Raw genomic sequence first — 19873 nt, 5'->3', positions numbered from 1 at the left:
GGTCAAGAATAAAAGAAGCCTTGAAATGGCTATCACAAGCTCTCAACAAGATAATAATGAAGGGATAGAGAGGGTTTCGAGTCCAATACCTCTAGAAGTTCTGAAATGGCACAAAGATTCTGGATCTTCTTCCTCTCCTCTTGATCTACCTTCTTCTTCTCTCCAAAACTTCAAAGAAATGCACCAAAATCACCCAAATTACTAAAAGAGGGGTTAGAGCTTCGAGAGGGAGTGTTCTAGACGCAATGGGGGCTGATATGAGGCACAAAACGTCATTTAAATAGGGTGCAACCCCTGAAAATTAGGGTTTCATCCAACAACGGTGACTAGCCGAGTCCGGAATATGGACTCGCCGAGTCGCCAACTTAAACATGTCCCGGGTCCTGTGATATTTGCATTCTCAAAGTCGTTAGTGGAGCGTGTGTGGTTAACCGACACACTAATATGGACTTGTGAGAAATGGAAAAGATCTAAACAATTGAGACTATGATTACGGCATCCCTTTTCATAGTTCTAAAAATTATTTAGACACACATGTGAGCTATCTAAGAAAAGGTGTATGATTTTGATAAAGTCTTATCAAAGCATCTCGTATCAGAAATCTGAAATTTGATAAGAAAGTCAATAAAGTATTGATTTCTAGAAGTTTAGCTGATTTCTAGATACATGTCAAAGCTAGTTGGAGCATAAGTGTTATGCTAATAATTATCATGTTACTGGGAGCATGATTATTATGTTTAGTATTGCAAGTTAGCAATGTTAATTATAGAAAACAAAAGGGTTTCAATTCGTGAATTTGTGGGGGTTGAAAAGTTATTTGCTATAATTAAGGGAGAGGAAATTATACTTCATTCCCATTCTAAAATCTTAGATTATGAGATTTTAATCAAATTTAGTCATAATTACATTATTTGCGTTCTAAAATTCGATTATGATGATAGCAAAAGACTGGTCTAGTATCATGTCTTTATGTGAGACATCATGAATCGTGTCCCATATGCTTCGGATATAGGATCGATTATATGTTCTATAGTATTCATTCGTTCAAAATTTTCCAAATTCCTAGGGCATTAAGTGGGAAAAGGATTAGAACTGGATTTGACTAAAATGATTAAGCAATTGTCGAGGATAATCAGAGGTTTACCAAAGGCTGGTTACTCATGGACAGTTGGAAGTATAGTGTTGATTTTCGAAGTACCATATTGACATATTCTGAAAAGAGGCAACTCTTGTTCAGAAGTGATAGTCAAAATGGCAACGTGGAAATGTTTCCAGAGGTGGAAGTTATTCATTAAATCTGTGCTAGATTAGAGAACTTAATGCAAGAAGGATTTTCAAAGGAATGTACTTTGAATTTGAGACTTCGTTTCCATGGAATTGCTCTCCATTCGAATACTTTGTAAATATATGTTGCCAAGTCTTTGTGACTTTTGTGCATAGTCGTTACAAGAGGATCAATGCATATAAGTTTAGAATCTAACAGATTTCAGTAAATGGAAAAAAATATTGTATTCTTACATTTGTGATAAGGATTTGGGATTGTGAAATGAGCATAACTGGAATCATGTTCAATTGATCTATTTCACGAAGTAAGGATCGTAGACAAACATAGTGTGCATACTTGGAGTATGGAGAAACTATTGTTTAGTAAGCATAGTGTACATGCTTGGAGCATGGGACAACTATTGTTTTGATTCAAGTATAAAGTTGATTATTCGAAACATTATACAATGAATAATGAGTAATCAATATGGTGTTTAAATAAAAGGTGTTTTATTTACTCTCAAAAGTGTTTGGGGCCATATAGGATTAGTATTATTCTTGTGTTTCACTTTGCATGTTTTGACTTCCCAAATAGCTAGGTTATTCAAACTCTCCACGGTCAATCATACTTTAGAAGTAGGTATGAATCAATATTGTCATGAATTGGGCTTATAGATATCTAAAGTGTTTAGACATAGCAAAAGTTGTTGCAACATTCATGAGTGCTCCTGGAATGAGATTCAAGTATTGGATTAAACCCATGCTCATTTGAGTCACTTCATGGATTTTATCATGAGTGGTCATGAGACGATAATATCTTATATTCTTCAAACCTAGAGATATGAGTTGTTGACTATGAGTTAGTTGTACATTGATTGTACGAAAATGCATCAATAACTTGATATTGTAAAATGTGCTTTTGTGTATGATTCAACAAGTAGTTAGCACAAGCATATGAGTCGAAGTTTATCCATTCATTTTACCCTTGTGTAACACCAGTCAAAATAGGTCAATAGACAATCACATGTGATTATACCAATCATGTAATGTGATTTTGTAAATTAGTAATGTGATAAACGTACTATGTAGTTCATGATTAATTCTAATACAAATACGAACATTCTTTATAATACAACTCAAAGTATATGTCCATACGATTCCAAAGATATAGAGAACGTCTGAATCTGACTTCGCATAAAGAAGTTGTGATAAACCGAACACTATATATCTCTATAATAAGAGGAATTTAAAATAGACTTAGAATTGGCCATTAGAGTTTAAAAGAGAGTTTTAGTACTCGTAAATACCTACGCTTGGATATAAAGAACGTCAAAAACGGAGTTCGTATGTGAAAGTTACGACCTTCCGAATAATTGGCTATCAGAAACCCTAATCTGACTGAACTCACGATGTGAACAAGGGTTTATTCACGACGTGAGGTGTCATTTTTCCACATCTCGTAATCTAGAAGGTGTGTGACGAGGCTACGAAGGGATAAGATCCAAACTCACGACGTGAGCAAGGATAACTCACGACATGAGGAGTCACATGGCCACCCTCCGAAGCTAGGGATGCAAATGGCAAGTCTACGGGATGAGCATGCAAGACTCACAACGTGCATTTCATAAAACTCACGACGTGAGAGTCTAAAATCCTTACTATAAATAGCAGGTCCGACCTCAGCTATTCCTTACACCATTTCGCTTTCTCCTCTCTCCCCTACTGAAGCCATCTTGCATCCCGAGCCTCGACAACCTCGTATCGCTGACAGTTTCTGCTTCGACTACATAAAATCACGCTACTAGGGTGAGTTTCACGGCCCCACTTTCTAATATTTTGGGGGAAAACACATGCTAAATATTGTATATACGTTACCATTAGGTCTATATGATGGTATATTAGTATCAATATAGATAGTTGTTCTAACTATAATATTTTGAATATATACAACTATTGTCAACTTGTTAGCATGCTATTGTTATAGAAATATATTAATGTAGATATTAAGTTAAACTTAAGATTCTATATATGTTGTGTGCGATATAGTTCAAAGGTTATATTTAGAAGTTCTATATGTTAAAAAGTATGTACGTTGTTATTGTTGGTTTTATATCAATATAAAACTTGTTATGTTATATGCTGTTGTTATTATTGGTTTTATGTTAAGATAAAACCTGGTTTTACTTCAAGTTATAGTTATTATACTTCCTAAATGTTATGAAGTTAGGAGTAATGTTTAAAAGCAAAGTCTAGTAACTTAGAGTTTTAGACACGAAAATGCTTTTGTTGTTAGACCTATAGGAAGTCGTCGAAGTCCACATGAGTAATTGTATTCATCAACTAAGATTGGGGATCTTAGCGGAAATCCTCTTAACTGTAACCGTTAATCCCGTGTGAGCGAGGAGGTCATGTATAATTAGTATACAGGTTGACAACCCCACTTGTGATTGTTAGCTACAGTCAACCATAAACAAGTGATGAACTATCCTTTAACTTGTTATTGTTCCGGCATCGATGAAGCGTACGGTGTTGTTTCTCATGGAAATCATGAGTGTATTGTTTCTCATGGAAATCATGAGTGTGTTTTATCAGAGGTATTGTGTCGTAGCAGCGGTTATAGGCTCATGGTAGCAATTTGTTAGAAACATTATACTTTGTCGTATACAAGTATTAATATTATGTATAAGTTTCCCCCTACTTATACTCTAGGTTCAAAGAACGTTTAGGTATAACACTTATTTGATAAGTAGAATATTATACTTGATATATATACTAAATGTTGAAGAGTCAAAATGATACTTTCAAAACTATACTTTTGAACTTGGAAAATGTGTTATTTTTATATAGAGTCAAAACCTATGGACTCACCAACTTTATGTTGACGTATTTTTAAAATGTATGTGTTTTCAGGATCTTGAAAAGCTGGTATGTATTCGAACAGGAGAAGTTTTACTATTATCTTTCTGTTCATTAAGAAGTGTGCCGTAGTCGGATATTATGTAATAGGTTCTAGAAAAACAGTTATGTAACTTTCAATTATCAATAAAAGGTATGTATTTTCTTTAGTACTGTTCAATGTATGTTATATAACTATGATACGAAGAATGACGTTGCACCACCCGGTGTTTCCGCCGACGGCCGGGGTGTGACAGATTTGGTATCAGAGCTATTAACTATAGTGAACTAGTACTTTCTTAGGAAAGCATGTCTATAGTTTAGGGCTTACTCTATTAGGTTTTAGGTATAACCCTTAGCCTATGATAAAAAGTATTATTATTTATTCTACTAAAGCAACAAACAATAATTAAAGTGTGAATACAATAAATAAGAATATAGAGTCATATATAAAGACTCAGACCCGCAAAGAGAATACACCTTAATACCCGGAATGTTTTTGATCTCAAGGATTTAGATCAAATATTCCAACTAAAGTTTATATGTGCATAGATCCTATCACAACTAGGTGTAGGTGCGCAACTACATTATGATCAGATCATATGGAATATTTAATTTGGGAGAAATATTTGATAGACTAAACTCTTGATGATCCAAAATGTATAGGAATTCGACATGGCACATTCACGAGAATGGATAATCATCGAGGATACGGATGAAGAAGAGGAAGTTTCATTCCCCAGGATGGCAGGCGATCCTTACTACCCTATAAATCCAACCACCTTTCATCCAATATCTTCTGACGATGGAGCACCTTTACCTTCCAATGAATGGGAAGAGAGTGAACTAATGGAAGAGAGCGAACCAATGGAGGAGACAGAATCAGTAGCATCATCTTTACCACCAATGAACACTCTTTATCGTCAAGTTCTAGGAGGAGCAAAGATGAAACGCACAACACGTAAATCCATACCAATATGGAAAAAGATTAAGAAGAATCAGAAGGCGACATCTTTAGGAAGTCATAGAGTTCAAGATGAACCTACACGAATAGCCCAAACCTTAGATAGGTAGGTGGCAGAAGAAAGAGCTGCTAAGATGTATGAGACTAGTCAATCATCTCGACCACATCCCCCACATTCTTCTGAAGTGAACGCCTTATCTCAATTGTTTGAGAAAAGTGCGAAAATTGAAGATAAGATGGAAATTTTTGAAGGAAGGGCTACTCATCTCTCCGGAAGAGTACGAAGGCTAGAAGGACAAAGGACTCGAGATCAGGAATCAGTAATGGATGTCCATCATCGTATAAATTTCGCTTATAACGATATGATTACTCACGATGGAAGGATTGCAGAGTTAGAGCTATATAATCAAACCTCGAGAAACGAGGAGCACACAGGAGGTCTTGAGCAGAGAACTCAAGAACTTGAGGAGCAAGTGGTTAATGTCACTGATGTGCTAGGTCATCACTTAGGTTTCTGGTAGATAAGCTAAAACTAGTGGTTGTGTAAATATAGAAAAATCAGACTAGTTAAGGCAAAAAGAGTAAAAGTTTATAGCAAGGATGTAGAAAACCTTGCAAATTTTGTAATGTTTATAAAAAAATTTCTCTTATAAGCCTAAATAAACTGATGTAACCACCAATAATAATATGAAGCATATATTACAATAATCATTGTGTTATCCATTATGTTTTACACTTTGAAGAATAATTGAAGTATTTAAGTGTTCATGTATTAACTTACTAACAAAACTCATAAAATTCTTATTATTTATAATAGGGAACTAAAACAAAATGCCTAGAAGGACTAATTGGCTAAACCCTAACCGACTATCAACACCACAACAACAACAACCACAACCACCACCAGAAATAAACCCCTCAATAAGTACCGTACAACTTGAAGAAATCATAGCTCAAAGAATTGTTGCGGCTCTATCTAATGTTACAAGAGATGGAGTTAGAAATGAAGGCCATGTAGGGACCACTAGAACATGTACCTACAAAGATTTTATGAATTGCAGGCCAAAAATCTTTCATGGAAATGAAGGGGTAGTTAATTTGACAAGGTGGCTAGAAAAGACAGAATCCGTCTTTCAAATAGGCTTTTGTCCAGACGATTGTAAAGTACGATTTGCAGCATGTACTTTCACTGATGCAGCTCTTACATGGTGGAATAGGCATGTGAATACAATGGGGATTGATACTGCAAATTCCATGAAATGGGAAGAGCTAAAAATGATGCTACTAGAGGAGTATTGTCCTAGGGAGGAAATACATAAGCTGGAACAAGAATTGTGGACCCTAACCATGAAGGGTTCAGAGGTAAAAGCTTATACCGCTAGATTTAATGATCTTGCAGTAATGTGTCCATCACTTGTAACCCCTGAATATAAGAAGATTGAGCGATATATATGGGGTTTAGCATCACAAATCAAAGGCATGGTGATCGCATCAAAGCATGCGACTTATGATAGCACCAAGAGGATAGCTCATCAGGTAACCCTCACAGAGATCCAAGGAACAAAAGTAATCTCAAAGGCTAAGTCTCCCAAATCTAGAACAAACAAGCACAAGTTTAATAGGAAGAATCCCAAACAATCATCTGAGAAAAGACAAGAAGTGGCAACCAATTATGTAGCCACAACAGCATTACCTACGCAACCAAAATCTTCATGGTGCAATCAGTGCAATCGTCATCATCCAGGTGACTGTTTTGCTTGCATGAAGTGCAAGAAAAAGGGGCATACTACTAGTTACTGCAGGAGCACAACACCTGCAATAGTCAATCAACAAACCAATAATGGGATAGACCGTGGTGAAGGAAGAAAATGCTACGAGTGTGGGGAGGTTGGACATATCAAGAAATAATATCCAAAGTTAAGGAGTCAAGGAGGCATAGGACGTGGCAGGGCGTTTGTGATCAGAAGCGGAGAGGCTATCCAGGACCCTTCGGTCATATCTGGTATGTTACTCATAGATAATTTATATGCTACCATACTCTTCGACTCTGGAGCAGATCGAAGTTTTATAACTCCGACATTTAGAAAATTGTTAAGTCATAAGTCTAGAAAATTAAAAGAAATCTATGAAGTAGAAATCGCTAACGGAAAATCTGACAAAATACATGAAATCCTAGAAAACTGTCTGTTAACTCTTAATAACTACCTTTTTCACGTTAACCTCATGCCAATGCCTATCGGTAGTTTTGATGTCATAATTGGCATAGATTGGTTATCTTCTCACCACGCCGAAATTTTATGTCATGAGAAAGCCATACGACTACCCTTACCAAACAGTGAAGCCCTGATTATCTATGGTGATAAATCTGGGAAGAACCTCAAAGTCATCTCTTGTACAAAGACCCAGAAGTATCCACATAAGAAATGTAGCACATTCTTAGCCCACATTGTAGATAGGAAGAGAAAGACAAAAGAAATCAAGGACATACCTCAAGTATGTGATTTCCCTGATGTGTTTCCTGAAGATCTACCTGGAATACCTCCCGTCCGAAAAGTTGAGTTTCGAATCGACTTAATTCCAGGAGCAGTACTAGTAGCGAATTCTCCTTATCGGTTGGCTCCATCTAAAATGCAAGAATTGTCTAGCTAACTACAAGAACTTCTTGACAAAGGCTTTATCCGACCAAGTTTTTCACCTTAGGAGCACCAATCTAGTTTGTCAAGAAGAAGGACGGATCCTTTCAGATGCGTATTGATTATCGGGAGTTGAATAAGCTAACAATCAAGAATCGTTATCCGCTTCCAAGAATTGATGATATATTCGATCAACTGCAAGGATCTAGCTACTACTCAAAGATAGATCTTAGATCAGGATACCATCAACTTAGGGTACAAGGAGACGACATTCCAAAAATAGCATTTGGAACTCGTTATGGTCATTATAAGTTCTTAGTTATGTCTTTTGGATTGACCAATTCCCCAACAGTGTTTATGGATCTCATGAATTGCGTTTGCAAACCATACTTGGATAAATTTGTGATCGTATTTATCGATGATATATTGATATATTCACAAACCAAGGAAGAACAAGTCAACACCTGCAATTAATCTTGGAGCTACTAAGAAAAGAAAAGTTGTACGCTAAATTCTCCAAGTGCGAGTTTTGGATTAGAGAAGTACAATTTTTAGGTCATGTAGTTAGCAATGAAGGAATTCATGTTGACCCCTCCAAAGTCGAGGCAATTAGGAATTGGAACACACCAAAGACACCAACAGAAGTACGTCAATTCCTAGGACTTGCTGGCTATTACCACAGATTCATAGAGAATTTCTATAAAATAGCCAAGCCACTTACAACACTAACCCAGAAGGATACGAAGTTCAACTGGAAAGACAAACAAGAAGCTGCTTTTCAGAAACTGAAGCAAATGTTGTGTAGTGCACCAATCCTATCCCTTCCAGATGGGAAAAAAGATTACGTCGTGTACTGCGACGCATCAAATCAAGGATTGGGGTGTGTGTTGATGCAAAGAGGAAAAGTTATCACCTATGTATCACGACAACTTAAGGTGCATGAGAATAATTACACTACCCGTGATCTTGAATTGGGAGATGTAATTTTTGCACTAAAAATTTGGAGACATTACTTATACGGTACCAAGTGTACTATTTTTACCGACCACAAGAGTCTCCAACACATATTCGACCAAAAAGATCTTAATATGAGACAAAGAAGATGGGTTGAATTGTTGAATGATTACGAATGTGAGATTCGTTATCATCCCGGAAAAGCAAATGTGGTAGCAAATGCCTTGAGCCGGAAAGAATATATTAAACCCCGACGGGTACGAGCATTAACTATAACTGTCCATTCTAACTTTACCGCACAAATTAGAGAAGCTCAACTTGAGGCTCTAAAAGAAGAAAACATCAAGAACGAAGCTTTGCGAGGAATGGAAAAGCAACTTATACAAAAAGCTGACGGAACGTGACACTTTATGAACCGAATTTGGATGCCTAAGTTCGGTGGAGTCAGGGACTTGGTATTAGAAGAAGCCCACAAGTCCAGATATTCCGTGCATCCAGGCTCTGAAAAAATGTACTTGGATTTAAAAGTACATTATTGGTGGCCATACATTAAGGCAGAAATTGCTACTTATGTGAGAAAATGTTTAACGTGTTCTATAGTAAAGGCAGAACATCAAAAGCCTTCAGGTTTACTTCAACAACCAGAATACCATAATGGAAATGGGAGCAGATTTCAATGGACTTCATCATTAAGTTACCCAAAACTCCTAGTGGGTTCGACACTATTTGGGTAATAGTCGATAGATTGAGTAAGTCCGCCCATTTCTTACCAGTTAAGGAGAACGACAAGATGGAGAAGTTGATTAGAGTTTATCTTAAGGAAATTGTCAGATTGCATTGAGTTCCAAATTCTATTATTTCTGACCGAGATAGTAGATTCACTTCACGATTTTGGCAATCTCTACAAAAATCCTTAGGAACACGTATAGATATGAGTACAGCTTACCATCCACAGACTGATGGTCAGAGTGAGAGAACCATTCAGACATTAAAAGCCATGCTCCGACCCTGTGTAATAGACTTTGGGAATGCATGGGATACTAATTTACTGTTAATTGAATTTTCCTACAACAATAATCATCACACCAGCATCAAGGCTACACCGTTTGAGGCTCTTTATGGATGAAAATGTCGTTCCCCTATATGTTGGACAGAAGTTGGAGATACACAAATGGCCAGAGAACGTACAAGCGATACCTTACGTACTGGACTAGAAATAATCCACGAGACAACTGAAAAGATCATGCAAATTAAGGATCGATTAAAGGTTTCACGTGATCGTCAAAAGAGCTATGCCGACATAAGACGTAAGCCTTTATAATTTCAAGTTGGAGACAAAGTAATGTTGAAGATTTCTCTTTGGAAAGGTGTAATTTGATTCGCGAAGCGAGGCAAACTAAGCCCACGGTATATAGGACCTTTTAAAATTCTAGCAAGAATTGGTTCTGTCGCATACCAACTCAAGTTGCCTCAAGAGCTAAGTAATGTACACGATGTTTTTCACGTATCAAATCTCAAAAAATTTCTATCCGATGACACTCTTGTTGTACCTCTCGATGAGATACAAGTCAATACGAAACTCAACTTTGTAGAAGAACCTGTCGAGATCATCGATCGAGAAGTCAAACGACTAAAGCAAAGTCGTATTCCTTTAGTGAAAGTTCGATGGAACTCTTTACGAGGGCCTAAATTTACTTGGGAACGTGAAGATCAGATGAAAGAAAATTACCCCTAACTATTTGACAAAATCCCATCCACAAGATAAATTTTGGGACAAAATTATTCTAACGGGGGGAGAATGTAACACCAGTCAAAATAGGTCAATAGACAATCACATTTGATTATACCAATCATGTAATGTGATTTTGTAAATTAGTAATGTGATAAACGTACTATGTAGTTTGTCACACCCCAAAACCAACAACGGTGGAAATGTTCTGGGGCGGAGGACGTCATGTAAAGTATCACAACACAGTATAACAGTAAATAAGCAAACAACATCATCCATTGCATTAAATATATAATTTTAATACAAGTGTGTTCCGTACAGTTATAGACACCAAAAGTAAATCAAAATAATAAGAGGAGTCTTGGATGCGCTCCACCTTCTCAAAAGTTGGCCTCGGTACCTGTCTACTGACGACCTGAGGATACAAGTTATTTCGAAAGAGTTTATCAGCATTAAGCTGGTAAGTTCATAAGTATTTTAGTGTCGGTGGTTGTATCAAAACATTTGAATCTCTCAGAAAAACCTATATTTTCTATTAAAAGTAGCCTTCTACCAAGGCGTAACTGTTTTGTATGTTCGTTTATCGTAAAAGTGTGTAATTTTCCCAAGTGTAACTATCATTAACAAAATATAGTTTGTACATTAATGTTTAAGTGAAATGATCTCTAAATGTATGTAAAGGGTAAATTATTGTAGTACTGTAGTGTTGTATTATAGGAACTACTGCTGTACTAACTACCTTAAACCGGATTTATATTAAGGTATCATGTGATTAATTGTACCATATTATCGACTAGGTAACAACGAAAAATGTAGGTCGTAAAAAGGTATGACGTTTGGCTCCCGCAAACCTGCAAGTCTGGCTGTAGCTAGCAGCAAGGTGTAGGATAGTCAATCCAGTATAGATCTATACGTAAACTCTCACTCTCCCTCTAAGAGACTCTGGCTACAACTCGGGCCATGACATTGAAGGCATGCTCTGATACAGTGGATCACAATTATGTTAACGTATTCATGTATATGTAATGTATTGTTACTCGTTCTAGTATCGTTGTATATGTTCTCTCTCTAGTATAGTTGTATATGTTCTTCTCCTAGTATAGTTGTATATGTTCTTCTTCTAGTATAGTTGTATATGTTCTCATAGGAATGTAATGTATATGTTCTCATAGTAATAAGTACTGACTCATGAATGAATTGACTCATTGATCTAGCAATAGTATAAGTATTATCCTATGCTACCCCGATGGTAACTTACTAATGATGTAACTAGTACGCATGAGTATGGAAGAACTTTTACGACTATATATGTACACTAGATATATAATTAATATTGAAACGACCTTCGGACGACTACCCGATATCCCACCAGACCACATCTCAAGCGCGAAAAGGAAATAAGGCGGACGACGTTCCTAAGCCTTTTAAACATTTCTTATATAACTGTACATATACGGGCATGCAATTTATAATAAGTATAAAAGAGTTTAAGTAAAAGTAATTGATAAGTAAAAGAGTTTGTAAAGCAGTTTGAAGTAAAATAGTTTGATAAACAGTTTGAACAGTAACAAAATCATTGGTTTTGTAGTTATTAATCACATGTGATTGATGTAATAACTATAAGTATTCAACTTGTATTCCCCTCCCCCCCATTAAATCATTTAAAACATTTAAAAGTATTTCAAAGGTTAGTTAAAGGGGTATGAACTCACTTGTGGTGAGTGGATTGGATTGAAGTGTCGGGTACGGTGCTAGGTGACAAATGAAGACTTGTACACACGCACGAGCCTTGTTATCATATAATGAAAATATATATATAACTAATTAGCCAATTTATAACTAATAAATTAAGTTGGGACACTCTCGAACATGAAAACACTTTGTTTCAAGTGTTAAAGATCACAAGGATTGCATCCAAGTGTTGGTAGGGCAAAGCTAGGGTGTTTGGAGTCCAAGGGTAAACTCCCTTGGAGTTTACGGTTTTGATGCTCATAACCCAAGGAGTTTATGGCAGTAAACTCTAGGGTTTACGGTCGTAAACTCTACTCCTATTGACCATGTGTTGTTTTGTGGTTTAACAAGCCTTTTGAAGCATTTCTACTATGTGGTTTGACCTTTGGAAGGGACTAGGGCAACAAAAACACTCCTTAGAGGCGTTTACGGCCTCATGGTCATTTCCCTTTGGGTTTACTACTGTAAACCCTTATGGAAAAGGGTATTGCCATGTTTTCAAGTCCTTAACACAACTAGGTAATAGTCTAAGTTAGTTTTTAGGCCTAAGGAAGGAAAATGACCCATTTAAGCACACTTTAGGGTGTTTACGGTTTTGGGAGATCCCCAAACCATAAACACCTATAAATGTTGGTCCTTGATGTTTTTCAAGGCTTAAACACAATAAGGGAAGGTTTAAACATGTCAAGGATGGCTTATACATCAAACTAGTTCTTAGATTAGGGACTTAAGCACACTTTGGTGCCATTTATGGTGTTTATGGCCCAAGAACATTCTTGGACCGTGAACACCTCTAACCTTGTGTTCTTGGCATAATTTCTTGATGTTTAAATGTAATACTAGCTTAATAACACTTAAGGATGGAAGTACTTACTATTAAGAGGCTTGATTGGAGCTAAAAGGCCAAGAACACATAGTGTGTGCTCTTGGTGTTTTGGAAATCTAGACAAAATACATAAATGAATGGATGAATAGATGCACCAACACTAGATTAAGTGTTTTACTAACTTGAAATGGTTAGAACACTTACAAATTTGAAGATTTGGAATCAAATTTAGGATGATACTTGAAATCCTTTTTGGAGTTTACTCATTTGGGTATTTGGGAAGTAAACACAAATGGCTAGACTTAGGGAGTAAACTCATGGATAAGCATGAGTTTACGGATTTTTGGGGTGATTTTTCAACCCAAACCAAATAGTTTGGCCGGGAACTTCTAAAACGCGAGGTGTTTGCGGTTTTTAAAATTCAAACCCGAGACGACATTTTCTTTCACCCGTTCGTTTAAAAATAATATTAAAATAATCGAACGAACCTTCTATTTCTTAAAAACAAGAAATAATGACATTAACTTATGGAAATTTCGAGTTGTCACATAGTTCATGATAAATTCTAATACAAATACGAACTTTCTTTATAATACAACTCAAAGTATATGTCCATACGATTCCAAAGATATAGAGAACGTCTGAATCTGACTTCGCATAAAGAAGTTGTGATAAACCGAACACTATATATCTCTATAATGACATGAATTAAAAAATAGACTTAGAACTGGCCATTAGAGTCTAAACGAGAGTTGTAGTACTCATAAATACCTGCGCTTGGATATAAAGAACATTAAAAACAGAGTTCGTATGCGAAAGTTACGACCTTCCGAATAATTGGCTATCAGAAACCCTAATCTGACTGAACTCACGATGTGTACAAGGGTTTATTCATGATGTGAGGTGTCATTTTTCCACATCTTGGAATCTAGAAGGTGTGTGATGAGGCTACTAAGGGATAAGATCCAAACTCACGATGTGAGCAAGGAAAACTCACGATGTGAGGAGTCACATGGCCACCCTCCGAAGCTAGGGACGTAAATTGCAAGTCTACAGGATGATCATGCAAGACTCATGACGTGTGTTTCATAAAACTCACGACGTGAGAGTCCAAAATCCTTACTATAAGTAGCAGGTCCGACCTCATCTATTCCTTACACCATTTCCCTTTCTCCTCTCTCCCTTGCTGAAGCCATCTTGCATCCCGATCCCCGACGACCTCGTATCGCTGACAGTTTCTGCTTCGATTACATAAAATCATGCTACTAGGGTGAGTTTCACGGCCCCACTTTCAAATATTTTGGGGGAAAACACATGCTAAATATTGTATATACGTTACTATTAGGTCTATATGATGGTATATTAGTATCAATATAGATAGTTGTTCTAACTATAATATTTTGAATATATACAACTATTGTCAACTTGTTAGCATGCTATTGTTATAGAAATATATTAATGTAGATCTTAAGTTAAACTTAAGATTCTATATATTTTTGTGCGATATAGTTCCAAAGTTATATTCGGAAGTTCTATATGTTAAAAAGTATGTACGTTGTTATTGTTGGTTTTATATCAATATAAAACTTGTTATGTTATATGTTGTTGTTATTATTGGTTTTATGTCAACATAAAACCTGGTTTTACTTCAAGTTATAGTTGTTATACTGCCTAAATGTTATGAAGTTAGGAGTAATGTTTAAAAGCAAAGTCTAGTAACTTAGAGTTTTAGACACGAAAATGCTTTTGTTGTTAAAGCTATAGCAAGTAGTCGAAGTCTACATGAGTAATTGTATTCATCAACTAAGATTGGGGATCTTAGCGGAAATCCTCTTAACTGTAACCGTTAATCCCGTGTGATCGAGGAAGTCATGTATAATTAGTATACAGGTTGACAAACCCAATTGTGATTGTTAGCTACAGTCAACCATAAACAAGTGACGAACTATCCTTTAACTTGTTATTGTTCCGGCGTCGATGAAGCGTACGGTGTTGTTTCTCATGGAAATCATGAGTGTATTATTTCTCATGGAAATCATGAGAGTGTTTTATCAGAGGTATTGTGTCGTAGCAGCGGTTACAGGCTCATGGTAGCAATTTGTTAGAAACATTATACTTTGTCGTATACAAGTATTAATATTATGTATAAGTTTCCCCCTACTTATACTCTAGGTTCAAAGAACGTTTAGGTATAACACTTATTTGATAAGTAGAATATTATACCTGATATATATACTAAATGTTGAAGAGTCAAAATGATACTTTCAAAACTATACTTTTGAACTTGGAAAATGTGTTATTTTTATATAGAGTCAAAACCAGTGGACTCACCAACTTTATGTTGACGTATTTTTAAAATGTATGTGTTTTCAGGATCTTGAAAAGTTGGTATGTATTCGAACAGGAGAAGTTTTACTATTATCTTTCTGTTCATTAAGAAGTATGCCATAGTCGAATATTATGTAATAGGTTCTATAAAAATAGTTATGTAACTTTCAATTATCAATAAAAGGTATGTATTTTCTTTAGTACTGTTCAATGTATGTTATATAACTGTGATACGAAGAAAGACGTTGCACCACCCGGTGTTTCCGCCGACAGCCGAGGTGTGACACCTTGGAGGGATAAAAGCGATATTTGTGGCCCCTCGATGATTTAGTGATGACAAACGTAAGTGCTCGGCCGGGCCTGGAATAATTTGAATTTATTCAATTAGTCGTTCATCATAAATAAAAAATCGGGACATTTTGTTATCCAGGTGCGAGACTGTTCGATTAGATGTCTAAGCCCATAACTATTATTGGTATGTACTCAACCTAAGAGTAGCATGGTCCATTTAGGTTGCATATCATCAAGACATTTTGTTAGGATGGATTCTTGAGAGAAGGTTATATATATGATTTATTAATATATTATAAGTTATAATATATTAACATGAAATCATATGTTTTAATTAGTATTGATCGAGAATTAATTTGGAATTAATTTAGTGAGCAAAAGAGACTAATTAAATCTATGGGGACAAATTATGGTAATCTGTGATATTTATATGTGTTGGGCTTATGATCAATGTTTGACTAAGTTTATGTATGGATACACAAAGAGTTGGGCCACATGAACCATGGATCATAAAACCCATGGTTATGGGGTTTGATAAACCCTTGACCTTTGGAATCCCACATATAAATATGTTACTTCATAGCCAAAATCACCACTAATGTATTCTTGGAGGATATGGACGGTTTGGTGAGGCTAGGATTCTCTCTCATGTTCCACCCTTGTCCATGATGTGTTGTGATTCCATTTGTGGCTTCCACACAATTGGGGCTAAGATTTTAAAGGCCAAATTCATCAAGTTTTACCAGATACACAAAGAGGTAAACTTCTAACTAGTACTTTATATAGTTTATATCATTTGTATGCTAGTTGTAGGCTTAAAGCTTTGGAAACAATATTGCATGTATAATTAAAGAAAACATAGATCCAAAGCTTTTAGGGTTGTATGTGCACCATAGGATGTTGTAGTATACTAAAACCCAACACAAATAATAGAGAATTATTTATGAGTTTGTTTACTACCTTTTGTAAATTTTTTATTATTGTGTTTCACTTTGCATGTTTTACTTTTGAATAATTCGATTATTCAAAACTCCACATTCGATCATACTTTTGGAAGTAAGTAGTGAATTAAGACTGTCATGAATTGAATTGTAGATTGTCTAAAAGGTTTTAGACATAGCAATACTATTGTTGCAATATTCATGAGTACTTTTAAATGGAGATTTAAGTATTGGATTAACCCATGCTCAGAGAATTACTTCATGGAATTTATCACGAGTAATTCAGAGATGATAATATCTTATAATCTTTAAATGGAGATATATGAGTTATGGTTTACAATTCGGTTGTGGATTTATGATACGAAAACGCATCAGTAACTTGATGTTATAAAACGTATTGCTGTGCATGATTTGATGAGTAAATTGTGCAAGCATATAAGTCAAAGTTTATCTGTTCGTTTTTCTTTAAAGGGAAAAGTGATATCTTTGGGACCCTCGGTGATTTGGTGTTGACTTATAGTGTCGGACCCGGCTACGACTTGGTTGATGTGTTCGATTAGAAGTTCTAAATCAGAAATCGGGAAACAAAGTATTGGAAAATGAGATTGATCCTATTCCACATCTCATGTCTGAATGATATCTTGAGAACAGAGGATTATATGATCACTTATCTTGGGACATGTTACTGACTAGGTCAAAGTTCAACAGCGGATTTTGGTAGCTAAAATATTCTGATCAATTTGAAATTTGTACTGGCAGTTATAGTTATTAGACTTATCAAAGTGGGAAACTATTGGATTAGCTGTCTAAGCCCATAACTTTAATTTGTATAAACTTGAATTGATGGTAGCATAGTCCTTTTGGGTTGCCCTCAAAGCTAGCAATTGGACAAGATTATTTTGGAGAGAGAGAATTTGATTAATAAATTGGAATATATAATTTGTTTATATATTATGAGAATAATATATAAATTAGAAATTATGATATTTAATAAATAATTAATAAAAAATTAATTAGAATTAATTTGGGATTAATTGGATTAATTTCAGTATAGAGGTTGTTTGGCTATTTATTCATAGTTGAAGTAAAAGCCTTTATAACCTCCTTGTAAGAGGTTGGATGAAAACTTCTAGGAAGGGCCTAGAATTTATGTGGCTCTTGGATGGGGGCTCATAAGTTGCTTGGTCACCAAGAAAATGGATTAGGGTTTCCTCCTTAAACACTAGCTTTATGTCTAAGCTGCCTCACCTATTGTAACACTCGTGTTTCTAGCCTAGGCATTTATATTGAGTTGATAGTCTAGGTTAACCTTTGTAACTCATTTTGAAGAAATGAAAAGGAGTTATGTGAATATTATGTGAATTATGTGTTTTATGCTTAATTATTAGGGCTTAATTAATTAAGAATAAAAATAAGCATCAAAAATTAAAGTGTGAGATAAGCCCGATATCTTTACATAAAGTTGTAGTGGTCGAAACAAGGATTTCGGGGATAAAAAGAATACCAAAATCCGAGTTATAACGAAGAAGTTATGACCTGTCGAAGTTTCGCGACAAAACCGGCACGGTGCTGAATGTCGTAAAAAGTGAGTTTTTGATAAACTACTTTTTAGCCTTAGTAATCTAAACGAAAGTTGTAGTATTCGCTAAACCGGGAAGTTCGATAAAAAGAACGCCCAAATCTGACTTCGTATGAGGAAGTTATGATTTTTCGAAGTTTCAGCGTAGCAGTAGACAGCTAAAAACTCGAATTTTAGATCGAGCAATTTTTAGCCGATACAAACTAAACGAGAATTGTAGGTCTCGTCATTAGGAGCACAACGGTAAAAAGTCTGACAAAAACGGACATCAGATGAAGAAGTTATGAATTTTTAACGGATTTCCTGTCCCGGTCTGTTAAAAATAATAATATAAAATTTAAAATCAAAATTAGCCGACGAAGTCTAAACAGAAGTTGTAGATCTTAATTTTAGCTACGCGTGCATATAAAGAACGTCAAAAACAGAGCTCGTATGCGAAAGTTATGGATTTTAGAAGTTTTGGCGCGAAAACCGAGAAATTTCGCATAGTCACAATTGCCACGTCACCCTCGCTTAGAAAGTGACACGTGTCCTGCTGAGTCACCTGGCTGCTGAGTCATTAGGCTGCTGAGTCACCGGGGCTGCTGAGTCATGCGAGCCACGTGTCCTCTTCTGATTCGACCGAGGAGGAGGCCCAATCCGAAGCAGCCAGCTCCCCAGCCAAAGCTTCGGCCAGCTGCCGCGTGTGTCCGAGCCTCGCATAGCCCAGCTCCAAGCCTCGCAGGTGCGCCAGCAAGTCGCGGTCCACTTAGAAGCCGACAGTGAGCCCTTGCATGTGCGAGCCATGTGCGAGACCCCCCCTGCGAAGCCTCTTAGCCGTCGGATCAGGAGACTTCTCAGCCGTTGGATCAAACTTCGGACCCTATAAATAGAAGGGTACCTGCGAGGGTTTCCGGTTACTTTTGGAATTTAGCCATTTTTAGCCCCTCTCTCCATATTTTCTTCATCTTAACATCCTGCAAAGCCCCGATATCAATTGTAAAGCCCGGAATACCCCACAAAGTGCCCGAGAAGCCCGAAAAATTTATCTTTTCGGTTTCGAAGCCCGACTTTTACAAACCCCGGTTTCTCAATAAAACTCCCGGTTTTATTAGAAACGATCGTTTTAGAAAACGAATTGCTGCCCGATTATCATCAAATCATGTGAGTGTATAGTCACTTTCATTTTACACATAGATATGAAGTATTTACCTTATAATACGTGCTATGTGTAAATATATTAATTATTTATTTGAGGTGATTGTTGTGTTGATGTTTTATACAAGTTTTAAACTGTATAAGTATTTTTATCTACAAATATGTTGGGTAGAACATGGGTAGATTGTGATGTGTGATAAAATAAAATTGATGAGAGGCCTCGATGTGTTTTGAGATCCAGTCATCTAGCGGAGTTTGGATGACGACCACGGACTTTCTAAACAGTCCAGTGGGAAACATTAGCAGGTCCGCAACCTGTAGGTGTTAATGAACTAAGAGTGTTTATTCGCTGTACTCCATCCCCCTCATGGTTGCCTTTAGGACATGTATGGCTGAGGAAACCCCTTAGCAGTAGTGTCCATCCCGATGATATTCTTTAGGCTAGGTCCCTTGTGGCAAGGGTTTAGGGACATAAAGTGAGGATAACGGGAACGGGTAATCAGGGTTATTGTTGATTGATGAACTTAGTAAGTTTATTATTATTGTGGGTTGAAAACCCTATATGCTCACCAGGCCCCCAAGCCTGACCCACTCAGCTTTTT

At 36.3% G+C, this 19873-nt stretch overlaps 1 protein-coding gene across 1 annotated transcript; it reads left to right on the top strand.

Annotated features, from left to right (window-relative positions):
- The first annotated feature begins 5953 nt into the window (after nucleotides 1–5953).
- On the top strand, nucleotides 5954–7030 carry LOC111896013 (uncharacterized). The gene has a single exon (XM_023892043.2). The coding sequence runs from the start codon at nucleotides 5954–5956 to the stop codon at nucleotides 7028–7030; it is 1077 nt and encodes a 358-aa protein (XP_023747811.2).
- Nucleotides 7031–19873: the final 12843 nt, after the last annotated feature.

The sequence above is a fragment of the Lactuca sativa genome, chromosome 4 (assembly GCF_002870075.4).
Source record: "Lactuca sativa cultivar Salinas chromosome 4, Lsat_Salinas_v11, whole genome shotgun sequence".
Classification (NCBI taxonomy): domain Eukaryota; kingdom Viridiplantae; phylum Streptophyta; class Magnoliopsida; order Asterales; family Asteraceae; genus Lactuca; species Lactuca sativa.
This window is presented reverse-complemented; position numbering and strand designations above follow the sequence as displayed.